General features: G+C 38.5%; 1 protein-coding gene across 1 annotated transcript in view; it reads left to right on the top strand.

Annotated features, from left to right (window-relative positions):
- Nucleotides 1-12,833, top strand: part of SLC9C1 (solute carrier family 9 member C1) — a gene marked incomplete at its 5' end in the record, with an annotated part of 104,709 nt that overhangs the window by 44,379 nt on the left and 47,497 nt on the right. Inside the window, 3 exons of the mRNA XM_027550609.1 lie at nucleotides 1,432-1,598; nucleotides 4,288-4,413; nucleotides 9,037-9,134. Of these exons, the coding sequence (XP_027406410.1) occupies nucleotides 1,432-1,598; nucleotides 4,288-4,413; nucleotides 9,037-9,134 (391 nt within the window). The remainder of the gene's footprint in view (nucleotides 1-1,431; nucleotides 1,599-4,287; nucleotides 4,414-9,036; nucleotides 9,135-12,833) is intronic.

Below are 12,833 nucleotides of genomic sequence, written 5' to 3'. Positions count from 1 at the left end.
AAGGTAAGGTTCTGGAACCTTCGAGAACTATGTCAACAGTGGAGGAAGTCCAGGTGGGAGAGGTAGGGAAAGAGCTAGATCATGAAAGATCTTGAATTTTAAGATTTTATTCTAAGAGGTAAATGGATTTCTTGGTTGGTTTTAAGCAAGTAAGTGTAATTTTATGAATAAGGTCCTTAAAAATACAACTCTGGATAGCTGACTGGGGCCTATGAAGAGAGTAGAAGCAGAAATACCAGTTTTAGGAGGCAACTGCTTTGTGCAGTATGACTGTTTAAACCTCCTACTTTTTAACAATCCAAAAATTGAAATCTAAAGAGTTAAAATTTCTTGTCTAAGATCACACAACTCAGTAATGGCAGTTAACAAACTAAAAATAAATTCCTCTAATGCTTTTAATCCACTTTACTCTTCACTGCTCTATCACCCTTTCTGTTTCATTCATGTGGCATTTTCTTAACCAATCTTAAATTTCATCTTTATGGGTAATATTGAATTTTCATTCTCATGTTTGCAACCATATCCTTTTTACCATTTACTTTTTCCTTTTCTGGGCCTTAACATAGTAAAATGAGAAGAACAGATTAAAGAGGTAACATTTTGCAGAGTATCAGATCCTGTCCATGGGATTTCCCAGGCAAGAATAGTGGAGTGGGAAAAAAAAAACAATAATAATAGTGGAGTGGGTTGCCATTTCCTTCTCCAGGGGATCTCCCCAGCCCAGGGGTCGAACCCACGTCTTCTGCATGGCAAGCAGATTCTTTATCACTGAGACACCAGGGAAGCCTTTCAGATGTTCTACTTAGTAGCTAAATAAACCTAAAATTCTTATTATAGAGCATCTGTTTACTTGTACTGAGAAAAGTGAACATTTGCTCATGGAATATTATTGCTTTTCGAAGAAACTTCTATGTCTCAAAAAAAGGAAATCTGTGTTTGATAGTAAGAGTCCTTCAAACCTTAACGAGGTCTGTATATATAGTATATATTATCACTGATCCTTGATCAAAATGAATTTGAACTATGTCAGTCCACTTATAAGTAGATGTGAATTTTTTTCATATGTACTTCAGTACAACCCGAACCTCAGTTTATTGAATCTGAGGATGCAGAACCACAGATATCGAGGGAAAACTGCAAAGTTATAGGCAGATTTTCAACTGCATGGAGGGTTGACGTCCCTGAATCCCATATTGTTCAAAGGTCAACTATATATATCTGGAGATAAATAAATATATATCAAATATATATATGATCTTACATATACATAGGAAATAAATATAAGTGCATATATTTCTGTGTACATATATGTATATCTATACCTCCTACGCATGTATCTCCTACACATTTATGTGTGTATATGTGCATATATTCTGTACATACTATCAAAATGATATCCACTATTTATAAAATGTGTTCTTTTTATCAAAGGTCTTCGTGATGTCACATCAACAAAGTATAAATCACTGTATTATACATTTCAACACTTTCAAGAACTAACCAAATCCGTAGCCTCTGCACTCAAATTTGACAGAGATCTTGCTAATGCAGATTGGAACATAGTTGAGAAAACAATTATACTTCAAAACCCATATGCAGTAAGCAAGTAGTATTTTTTAAAGTAATATCTTCTGTTTGTTCCTTCAAAGTGGATATGATTCATCATAAGTATGAATGTTATAAATGTTAATTCAGAATTCTTAGGGAATTTTATGCTCACTGTGAGACAAAGTAGAAGTGACAACCCTTTTGGGTATATGAAAGTGAAAAGTGAGTGTTAATTGCTCAGTCATGTCCAACTCTTTGCAACCCCATAGACTGTAGCCTACCAGGCTCCTCTGTCCATGGGATTCTCCAGGCAAGAATACTGGAGTAGGTAGCCATTCCCTTCTCCGTGGGATCTTCCCTACCTAAGGATCGAACCTGGGTCTCCTGCATTGAAAGGCAGATTCTTTACTGTCTGAGCTACTAGGGAAGACTCCCCCTCCCAACACACACTTTGAGTATATAGCAAATGTGTATTGTTTTCCCAGTAGTCATGTATGGATGTGAGAGTTGGACTATAAAGAAAGCTGAGCTTTGAAGAATTGATGCTTTTGAACTGTGGTGTTGGAGAAGACTCTTGAAAGTCCCTTGGACTGCAAGGAGATCAAACCAGTTAATCCTAAAGGAAATCAGTCCTGAATATTCATTAGAAGGACTGATGTTGAAGCTGAAGCTCCAATACTTTGGCCACCTGATAAGAAGAACTGACTGATCAGAAAAGACCCAGATGCTGGGAAAGATTGAAGAAAGGAGGAGAAGAGGCATACAGAGGATGAGATGCCTGGATGGCATCTCTAACTCGATGGACATGAGTTTGAGCAAGCTCTGAGAGTTGGTGATGGACAGGGAAGCCTGGCATGCTGCAGTCCATGGGATTGCAAAGAGTCAGACACGGCTAAGTGACTGAACTGAACTGAATATTGTAAATTCAAAAGAAAGAATAGTATATTAGAGCTACTTTAAAAAGATAGTATAAAAAGAAAAGAGTGAAATTTAGAAAACAGCTAGATTTTTTTGCTAGACTGAGGATGGACAGCATTTATTCAGTATTTATTTAGGCTATTATATATTGAAGTACTTGCTAAGCCTTGGTTTATGGCTACTGTTACATTTTTATCATAAAATAGAATTAAAAGCTAGTATCACAGAGAGTCGGACACGACTGAGTGACTAACACACACACACACATCGTAAGATATAGATATCGTGAAATATCACCTCCTGCTTGAGACATACTTTAGAATCTCCATGGTCAGACTTCTTATTCATATATGAGAACATAATTCATCAGCAGTCATGACTACTGGAGGAATAATAAAATTGTCCTGTGATCTGCTCGTTGCTTTTTCTGGTTTGTCATTGCCTATCGTGTCCAATTTTCACTGCAGTATTTTTCTGCATCACACAATATGAGGGGACAACTGCTAAGAGTGTGGACATAATTGGTTGCTATGAAATAGGATTTGCAAAACTCCACTTTATATCCTGTAAGAGGTGCTTGAGGCTTCAGATGGAGGCCCAGAATCAAGTCCTATGCTTGTGGAAATATTGATAGGATTTCTGGTTAAGAAAAGTACCAAGTCAAATCTAAGGATTTTTTTTATAGTAGTTCTCAATATCTAACTCTGGCCTTTTGCTAACCTGGCTGCATTAGAATCACCTGGAAAGCTTATTCAAAATATGGAATCCCTGCTGGTTCAGCGGTAATGAATCTGCCCACAATGCAGGAGACCACCTGCCGATGCAGGAGACTCTGGTTCGATCCCTGGGAGGGGAAGATCCCCTGGAGAAGGAAATGGCAACCCACTCCAGTATTCTTGCCTGGGAAATCCCATGGACAGAGGAGCCTGGTGGGCTACAATCCATGGGATTGCAAAGAGTCAGATATGACTGTAGTGACAGAGCACATGATTCCCAACCTCTATCAGGTTCTGATGCAGTTGGTCTGAGGAATATGTATTTTTAATCCATTTACCTAGCTAATTCTAATACAAACTCAAAGTTAAGGTCAAACTCTGGTATTTGATCTGTTTCAGAAGGCAGATAAATAAACAACTACATTCTCTTCTTTATGATGCAGAGATGAGAGATAGTCTAGTATTACAGATAGAATGTTGGCCTTGGACTCAGAAAACCTGGGTTCATATCTTAGTTTTGCTACTTAATAAATAGCTTTGTGATTTTTTATAAAACGTGTATTTTATCTAAGCTTCAACTTTTCTCGTCTATAAAATGGAGGTATCCATATTCCCATCTCCTAACAGCCACGTTCACTTGTTATCCTACTGTGAGTGGTTAGTTTCAAGTGTTGTCACCCTTTAGCTGTAGCAGAATCATGGAATCTGTTTATAAAACACAGGACAGTTTCTGCTTCAGCAGATCTGTGGCAGGCTTTGAGAATGTGCCTTTCTAACAGTACCCAGGTGATGCTACAGAGCTGGGGTACCACACTTTCAGAACCAGTGGTTTAAAGTGTGATCAAAAATGTAGTCATTTTTGTAAACTTTTACCAGTGCCATGCAAAGGTAAAGATATGATCTAGTTCTTTCCCCAACAAACTGGCAATTATTTAGCCTTCTAGATGACTTCTAAGTGCAAAACTCATCTGAACATTTTTATGTAACTAGCAGATTTTCTGTGAGTTCTTAAACCAAACTGGTATTTGAATTTCTTGAGGTTTATGCTAAATGATACATTAATGTCCATGTACTATTATTTGGTTTTGATCTGTATTTTATTTAGTTGGGCCAAGGAGAAACAAAAGAACATCAAAAAGTGAAATGTCAACACTGCAACAAGGAAATAGATGATAACCTCAACGTTGAAGCAATGGAGTTGGCCAACAGACGTCTCTTGTCAGCACAAATAGTCAGTATTTTATTACCCATTTTTAAAAATTATTGGCCTGTTGTTTATATCACTTGCAAATTTTTTTCCATTCAGTACATTTTTTCATTTTGTCAATGGTTTCCTTTGCTGTGCAAAAGCTTTTAAGTTTAAATTAGGTCCCATTTGTTTATTTTTGTTTTTGCCTTTGGACAGAGACCCCAAAATGTTGCTACAATTTATGTCAAAGAGTGTACTGCCTGTGTTTTCTTCTAGGAGTTCTGTGGTTTCCAGTCTTACATTTAGGCCTTTAATTTTGAATTTATTTTTGTATTTTATCTATGGTGTGATAAAATGTTCTAATCTCATCCTTCAACATACAGCTGTCCAGCTTCCTTAGCACCTCTTATCTTAGACACTGTCTTTTCCCCAATCTTGCCTCCTTTGTCATAGATTAACTGACCATAGGTGCATAGGTTTATTTCTGGGGTCTCTACTCTGTTTCTTTGATTTACTTGTCTGTTTTTTGTGCCGGTACTATACGAAAAATTTAAGTTATTAGCTAAAATTATACTTAAATTGAAGAAAGTAGGGAAAACCACTAGACCATTCAGGTATGACCTAAATCAAATCCCTTATGATTATACAGTGGAAGTGAGAAATAGATTTAAGGGCCTAGATGTGATAGACAGAGTGCCTGATGAACTATGGAATGAGGTTCATGACATTGTACAGGAGACAGGGATCAAGACCATCCCCATGGAAAAGAAATGCAAAGAAGCAAAATGGCTGTCTGGGGAGGCCTTACAAATAGCTGTGAAAAGAAGAGAACCGAAAAGCAAAGGAGAAAAGGAAAGATATAAACATCTGAATGCAGAGTTCCAAAGAATATCAAGAAGAGATAAGAAAGCCTTCTTCAGCGATCAATGCAAAGAAATAGAGGAAAACAACAGAATGGGAAAGACTAGGGATCCCTTCAAGAAAATCAGAGATACCAAAGGAACATTTCATGCAAAGATAGGCTTCATAAAGAACAGAAATGATATGGACCTAACAGAAGCAGAAGATATTAAGAAGAGATGGCAAGAATACACAGAAGAACTGTACAAAAAAGATCTTCACGACCCAGATAATCACGATAGTGTGATCACTGACCTAGAGCCAGACATCCTGGAATGTGAAGTCAAGTGGGCCTTAGAAAGCATCACTATGAACAAAGCTAGTGGAGGTGATGGAATTCCAGTTGAGCTATTCCAAATCCTGAAAGATGATGCTGTGAAAGTGCTGCACTCAATATGCCAGCAAATTAGGAAAACTCAGCAGTGGCCACAGGACTGGAAAAGTCAGTTTTCATTCCAATCCCAAAGAAAGGCAATGCCAAAGAATACTCAAACTACCACACAATTGCACTCATCTCACATGCTAGTAAAGTAATGCTCAACATTCTCCAAGCCAGGCTTCAGCAATATGTGAACCGTGAACTTCCGATATTCAAGCTGGTTTTAGAAAAGGCAGAGGAACCAGAGATCAAATTGGCAACATCCACTGGATCATGGAAAAAGCAAGAGAGTTCTAGAAAAGCATCTGTTTCTGCTTTATTGACTATGCCAAAGCCTTTGACTGTGTGGATCACAATAAACTGTGGAAAATTCTGAAAGAGATGGGAATACCAGACCACCTGATCTGCCTCTTGAGAAATTTGTATGCAGGTCAGGAAGCAACAGTTAGAACTGGACATGGAACAACAGACTGGTTCTATGTAGGAAAAGAAATTCGTCAAGGCTGTATATTGTCACCCTGCTTATTTAACTTCTATGCAGAGTACATCATGAGAAACGCTGGATTGGAAGAAACACAAGCTGGAATCAAGATTGTCGGGAGAAATATCAATAACCTCAGATATGCAGATGACACCACCCTTATGGCAGAAAGTGAAGAGGAACTAAAAAGCCTCTTGATGAAAATGAAAGTGGAGAGTGAAAAAGTTGGCTTAAAGCTCAACATTCAGAAAACTAAGATCATGGCATCTTGTCCCATCACTTCATGGGAAATAGATGGGGCAACAGTGGAAACAGTGTCAGACTTTATTGTTCTGGGCTCCAAAATCACTACAGATGGTGACTGCAGTCATGAAATTAAAAGACGCTTACTCCTTGGAAGGAAAGTTATGACTAACCTAGATAGCATATTGAAAAGCAGAGACATTACTTTACCAACGAAGGTCCATCTAGTCAAGGTACGGTTTTTCCAATGGTCATGTATGGATGTGAGAGTTGGACTGTGAAGAAAGCTGAGCGCCAAAAAATTGATGCTTTTGAACTGTGGTGTTGGAGAAGACTCTTGAGAATCCCTTGGACTTCAAGGAGATCCAACCATTCCATTCTGAAGGAGATCAGCCCTGGGATTTCTTTGGAAGGAATGATGCTAAAGCTGTAACTCCAGTACTTTGGCCACCTCATGCGAAGAGTTGACTCATTGGAAAAGACTCTGATGCTGGGAGGGATTGGGGGCAGGAGGAGAAGGGGACGACAGAGGATGAGATGGCTGGATGGCATAACCGACTCGATGGACGTGAGTCTGAGTGAAGTCTGGGAGTTGGTGATGGACAGGGAGGCCTGGTGTGCTGCGATTCATGGGGTCGCAAAGAGTCGGACACGACTGAGCGACTGATCTGATCTGATACTGAAAACTTTCTCCCTTGTTTAATACATCTTGGTTATGCTCACCTGCACAGTTTAATAGATAGTTTACAAAGGTAAAGGGAAGTTCAGCATTGTCTTAGGAATTTGTTTCACTGCAAAAAGAAAAGGGGAAAAAATCCACTCAAATTAGCTTAAGCATAAGGTGTTTTATTTTGAGGAAAATACAGTATTCAGGAACCCTTAAAATCAATGCAGGAGACTCCATTTTGAGTCTTGCTTTCATTATTAATATGATATGCAGCTCAGAACTTATTCTTTTTTCTTTATTTTCCCCATCTGTAGAAGGAGAAACATGCTACCCAAATGACCTCTTAGATTCCCCCTCCTGTGATATCCTATGTTTTCTATAATACATGCTTTCTGTATCTTTTTGATTTATTCCCATTAATTTTTTCCCCTATTTCTACTATTACATCTTCGTTGATTTTGTGCTGTTAGGTCTTAATCCAGAAGTCCTATTTTCAAAGTGCATTGAGTCTCTCTGTTCTATTCTCCAGATCCTCATCTCACCTTGTACATTTTTAGTCCTTCTTTGTACTAGATGTATTTTCACGTGTATCTTGGCTTGTTGATTTGATTTCTGCCATCTCCATTCTAATAGTCACTGCTCCCAACAGTTGGCTATTATAGTTTTCAAAGCTTTGAGAGTTCTTTGTTTAAATCTCAGCCAGTTCAGGTTAATGGGAGCAACATCTCCTCCGCTCCTGTACATGTGAAGAGGGAACAGCATGGCAAGACGGTGGCGAAGGAGAGACAGCACAGTATAGTCGGAGGAAGGGAGGACAGGCTTTCAGTTCAGAAAGAACTGAGTTTCTAATATGGTCTTGAGAAAACTACTTAACTCCTTGAGGATTCTCATCTTTCTCATCTATCAAATACAGATTTGAATGCCTTCATCATAAAGCTGTTGCAAGAATTAAATAATTTTATGTAAAGCAAAAATTATCACGTTAATCCAATAGTATATTAGGGAGCTCATAGATGGCAGTTATTTTTAGGAATCAGCCATTCTCTAAATTCTTACAAATTGGTACGAATGATCATTTAAGAATTAACATTTTTCTAGTATTGAACTGGTCAATTACTTGTGTTGCTAAGCTTTCATGAGTTCCATATTACTTTAAGCTTTCTTATTTTCCCTACAGACTGCAGTGTTTGTCTTTGAGAATACTGAAAATATTTTACATTTACATTATTTTATAGGTATTTTAATGAAGTTTAAGAAGAAATGATCCTCTATTGAATTCTCGTTATTATGGACAACTAGCTTGTTGATCTTTCATCCTAAAATTTAGTTCTATCCCTTTCTAGTATCCTCCAAGAGCAAAACATGCTTCAATGTTCATAGATTGTGCAAACAGAATGTCTTCTACGGAACCGGGAATCTTTAGTCATATCTTACGTTCCAAATCAGGAAGTAGATTCTCAACAGTGCTCAGCACACAGAAGCTGAGTGGGCTCTCAGTATATGGCCCAAATGAATGAATGAATGAATGTATTTTGCACCATAGCAGCAGGTCATCTCATGCTGGGAATAGATTGGAGACAAGAGAGTTCTGTTGTCAAAATATTTGGCTAAGTGAAGTTAAAGAAAGACATAAACTAGGATCCCTTACTGTAAAACTTCTCAGAGGCTTTAAAATTCAAATATTTATTATAAACTTCTAAGGTGGGGGTAGTTTGCAGCAGTTCCCATGCTTATTTGGCCACAGAACTCCACTTATTTTTGAAAATGTAATTAACATCTATCAGGAACCTAGTTTCTTGCATAATCTATTTCACTCCACACAAAGCTCAGATGTACCTTCTGCACTGACCTCATGGTCTAGACTCCACTGAAAAAAATTTTTTTAATAAAGATACTGTTATTTTGGGGTTTTGACTTCTCTTTCATAGATTATTTTTCCATAAATTGTCACTCTGATCCATATTATATAACAATTTGGTTCAACATTCCTTTTAGGCGAGCTACCAGAGACAATACAGGAGTGAGACTCTGTCCCAGAGCGCAATCCAGGTGCTGGTAGGTGCAGCAGGAAGCTTTGGAGAGAAGATGGTAGAGTAAGTATGATTTCAAGAGAGAGCTTTATTCTAAGCCACTGCATTTAGGAAATTGTGCGAGTGAGTTTCCGCTTTTGTCTGGTAATCTGAGATCATCCAATATGATGCGTTCGAGCCACTGCCTGTTCTCCATTCCACCAGCAGGCCAAGCCACCTGCTTCCAGTTTCCCAGACTTGCTCCACTCACTCACACCTCTATGCATTTGAACAAGCTGCTCCTCTGACTGATACTTTCTCTTTCTCCTTTTGTCCCCCTCCTAAAGCTAAGCTGTTGTAAACCACTCTTCTTTTAGACACCTAGCTGAGGTCAAAGACTTCCTTCAACCCTCCAGGCACATCTTCCCAATGCACACCCTCTTTTGACATATTTATATTGATTTCTTTGGATGTGAGCCTCCACAGCCAGCAGTGAGTTCCTGAGTCAGCGTATTAGTGAGTGCCCTCGGATCATCCCCTGAGGAAGGAGGAAGGCTACATGGTTGGGCAGAGGGAAGAGTTAAACTGCGGTGCAGCTGCAGTAGTGACCACCCCAAACCCAGACATTCCTTCTTGTTCTAGATCTCTCTTCTGGTACCATGAACACCAAAATTTCCTGCTCATATGGTCCTAGGATTGCTTGGACCTTTCCCCTAGATCATCATCTTACAAGCAAACCAGATCTTTGGTGTCCACTCCTCAAAACCTAAGATGTGGCAGCCTGGTGTCTACTCACATACACTGGCTTGAGGTTTGTTGTTGTTCAGTCACCCAACTTTTTGCAACCCCATGGACTGCAGTACGCCAAGCCTCCCTGTCCTTCACCATCTCCTGAAGTTTGCCCAAGTTCATGTCCATTGCATCAATGATGCCATTCAACCATCTCATCTTATGATGCCCTCTTCTTCTGCCCTCAATATTTTCCAGAAATAGGGACTTTTCCAATGAGTTGGCTGTTTGCATCAGGTGACCAGACTACTGGAGCTTCAGCTTCAGCATTAGTCCTTCCGATGAGTATTCAGGGTCGATTTCCCTTAAGATTGACTGGTTTGATTTCCTTGCTGTCCAAAGGACTTTCAGATGTCTTCAGCACCACAGTTGAAAGCATCAGTTCTTTAGCATTCTTTGGGCTTGAGGTTTAGTAGTGAGAGATAAAGCCCTGTGTGGGAAGAGAAGCAACCAGACACTGGGGTATGTTCCCATTGCAGTGCAAGTACAGATTGTCAAAGAGCCTAAGAGTTTTAATTTCAAGCCTAGCCATACAAATCATTATCACATTATATTTCCGTATATGATACAAGAGCCCCAACCTACCTTCTTGCTCTGGGCCCCTCCAGAAGCTTAGGGGACCTGATGGATGTTAGTGAAGTAGAAGGAGAGGGCTGGGCAGAAGTGATCAATTTAAAACAGAGTCATACTTTAAAGACAGACGCATTGTGTACAGCAGAAATTTTTAAATGAATGGAAAATGACATCTGAAAGTGTTATCACTGCATTGTCCAGGAGAGGTTAACATGTATGGAACACATATAAAACAGTATAGGGCAGTTCAGTCCACTCCCTTGATTTTTCCTCTTAAAATCCACAAAGGCAGAATCAGCATCTGCCTCTGAGGACCCAGAGTAAATGGATACAAAAAGGAGGTAAATTGTGGGGAAAGGGGGTTAAGGGTTGAAATGGTTCATAGTAGACAACAAAGGCAAATTTTGAAATGTATTACATTTTCATTTGGACATATATGAGATAAATATTGAATCCTAAATGTGTGCAAAACTATATGCCAGCCCTGGGAATATTGAGATCAGTGAAATGGCTTTCAAATCAGAGCAGAAGTTTCTCTTAATTACTCTTAAGTTCAGTACTTGCTTCTTTGCTGGGCTGCCTTGGAGCTGATTCGGTTACCATTTGCTGATTATTCCTATCTGTAACCCCATGCGTTGAGGGTGTCCTGTGACAAGGAAACAAGTCTAAAGATAAAAAGAGTAGGGAGTTTAAACAGAGGTTCCAGGACCTGTACTAAGCACCTGTGTAACTACCTAATAAACAATACTCTGAATAGAGATTATGTTTATGGTCTTATGTCACATACAGTTTTAAATATATTACATGTATTACCCTTTCAAGGTGGTAAAAATCCTATAAGCGCTATTGTTACCTTTATTTTGCAAATGGGGAAAGTGAGGCACAGGGAGATTAAATAATTTACCCAAGGTTATTTGACTAATTAATTACAGAGCCCAGATTCAAAGCCAGGCTATCTCACTATCCAGTTAAAGAGATCATACTGTTTTCCTAAATCAAGTCTAAACAGTGAACATGTTTAGAGCATATCGAATAGGAACCCAGGAGCCTGATATACATGATAGTTTAGTCTGTTAAAATATCACATGCACTGATATCACAGAATTTTAGGATTCACAGGAACTTGTGAAATGATCACATCTTAACTTAGACATTAATTGGGGTTTCCTGGTTTCCCAGGACTATATTAAACGGCCCCTGTGTGGATCCAGAGTGCCCTTCTCTTTATTACCTGTGCAGGACACTTACTACACTTAACTGCAACTGTCGTTGGCATATTTTTACTCCACTAGTCTTCAGAAGTCTTGCAAACAGAGTCGCAATTTTTTTTAATTTTTTAATTAAATTTTTTTAATGGTTTACCCCATGCATTTATCAAGCATAATAGGTGCTCAATCAAATATTTTAACAATCAGAACTGAATCAAGTCATATATACATTCATGATTTTCCATTGTTATATTAATCACATAAAACAGATTAACTTCCTTCTTTTTAATTATGTCAGTATCTCTGTAACAGAGAAATTGCCCACCTTTTAGGGTAAGAACATTATAATCTATAGGAAAAACAAGACCTTCCTTTGAACTTAAGTCACCAATGCCTTTCTATTAAGCTGCATTTTAAGGTAGGGCCTCACACCCGGGGATGGAGCCCTAACCTCCTTCTGATGAAGAGCAAGACCTAAATGTAGCGCACAGATCTGAGCTGTCTCAAAAAAAAAAACAACAACAACAGAAAAAACCTACCGGCAACTTGGGGACAAATGTCTTTGATGGGTTTATGAGCACCAAGTCTTCCAAGTAACCATTTTTACTTTTACTTCACCACTGGTATTTCCCCCTTAAATTCCCTGATTACTTGCCCAGAAGGTGAAAGAAAAGAGATGGGGGATATGTGAGGTGGGCCGGATGCCTCCTGTAGACGTTCTCGTTTAATTTTCCCAGGCTGGCATTAGTCGTCTTACCTGCATTCTACAGATCAAACAAGTTAGTGAGGTATTTAGTTCATTGGCACCCAGATAGTGGAGGGTCCAACATGAAAACCCATATATATTTGAATCCCAGGTATTTTAATCATGGTGTGCTTTCTCTTCCTGAAACATGACTTCTCTATTTTGAACCACTTTTTTATACTCTGATTAATAAACCAATTTTTATTGAACCTTTTTTTTATACTCTGATTAATAAACCAATTTTTATTGAACCTTTTTTTATACTCTCTGATTAATATTGAACCATTTTTATACTCTCTAGTTAATAAGTGAATTTTTATACTCTCTAATTAATTAATTAAAGCTCCACAACCTAACTTCACAATTATATAATCCACCTTTATCAACATCTTTGTGACTTGGATCTATGCCTATGAAAGTGTCTCACTTCCTGTCATCACGGAACAAAATAGTTTTCCTGCTTTCTGA

This window comes from Bos indicus x Bos taurus, chromosome 1 (genome assembly GCF_003369695.1).
Source record: "Bos indicus x Bos taurus breed Angus x Brahman F1 hybrid chromosome 1, Bos_hybrid_MaternalHap_v2.0, whole genome shotgun sequence".
NCBI classification, from domain to species: domain Eukaryota; kingdom Metazoa; phylum Chordata; class Mammalia; order Artiodactyla; family Bovidae; genus Bos; species Bos indicus x Bos taurus.
Note: the sequence above shows the minus strand (reverse complement) of the source record. Positions and strands in the feature narration are given on the sequence as shown.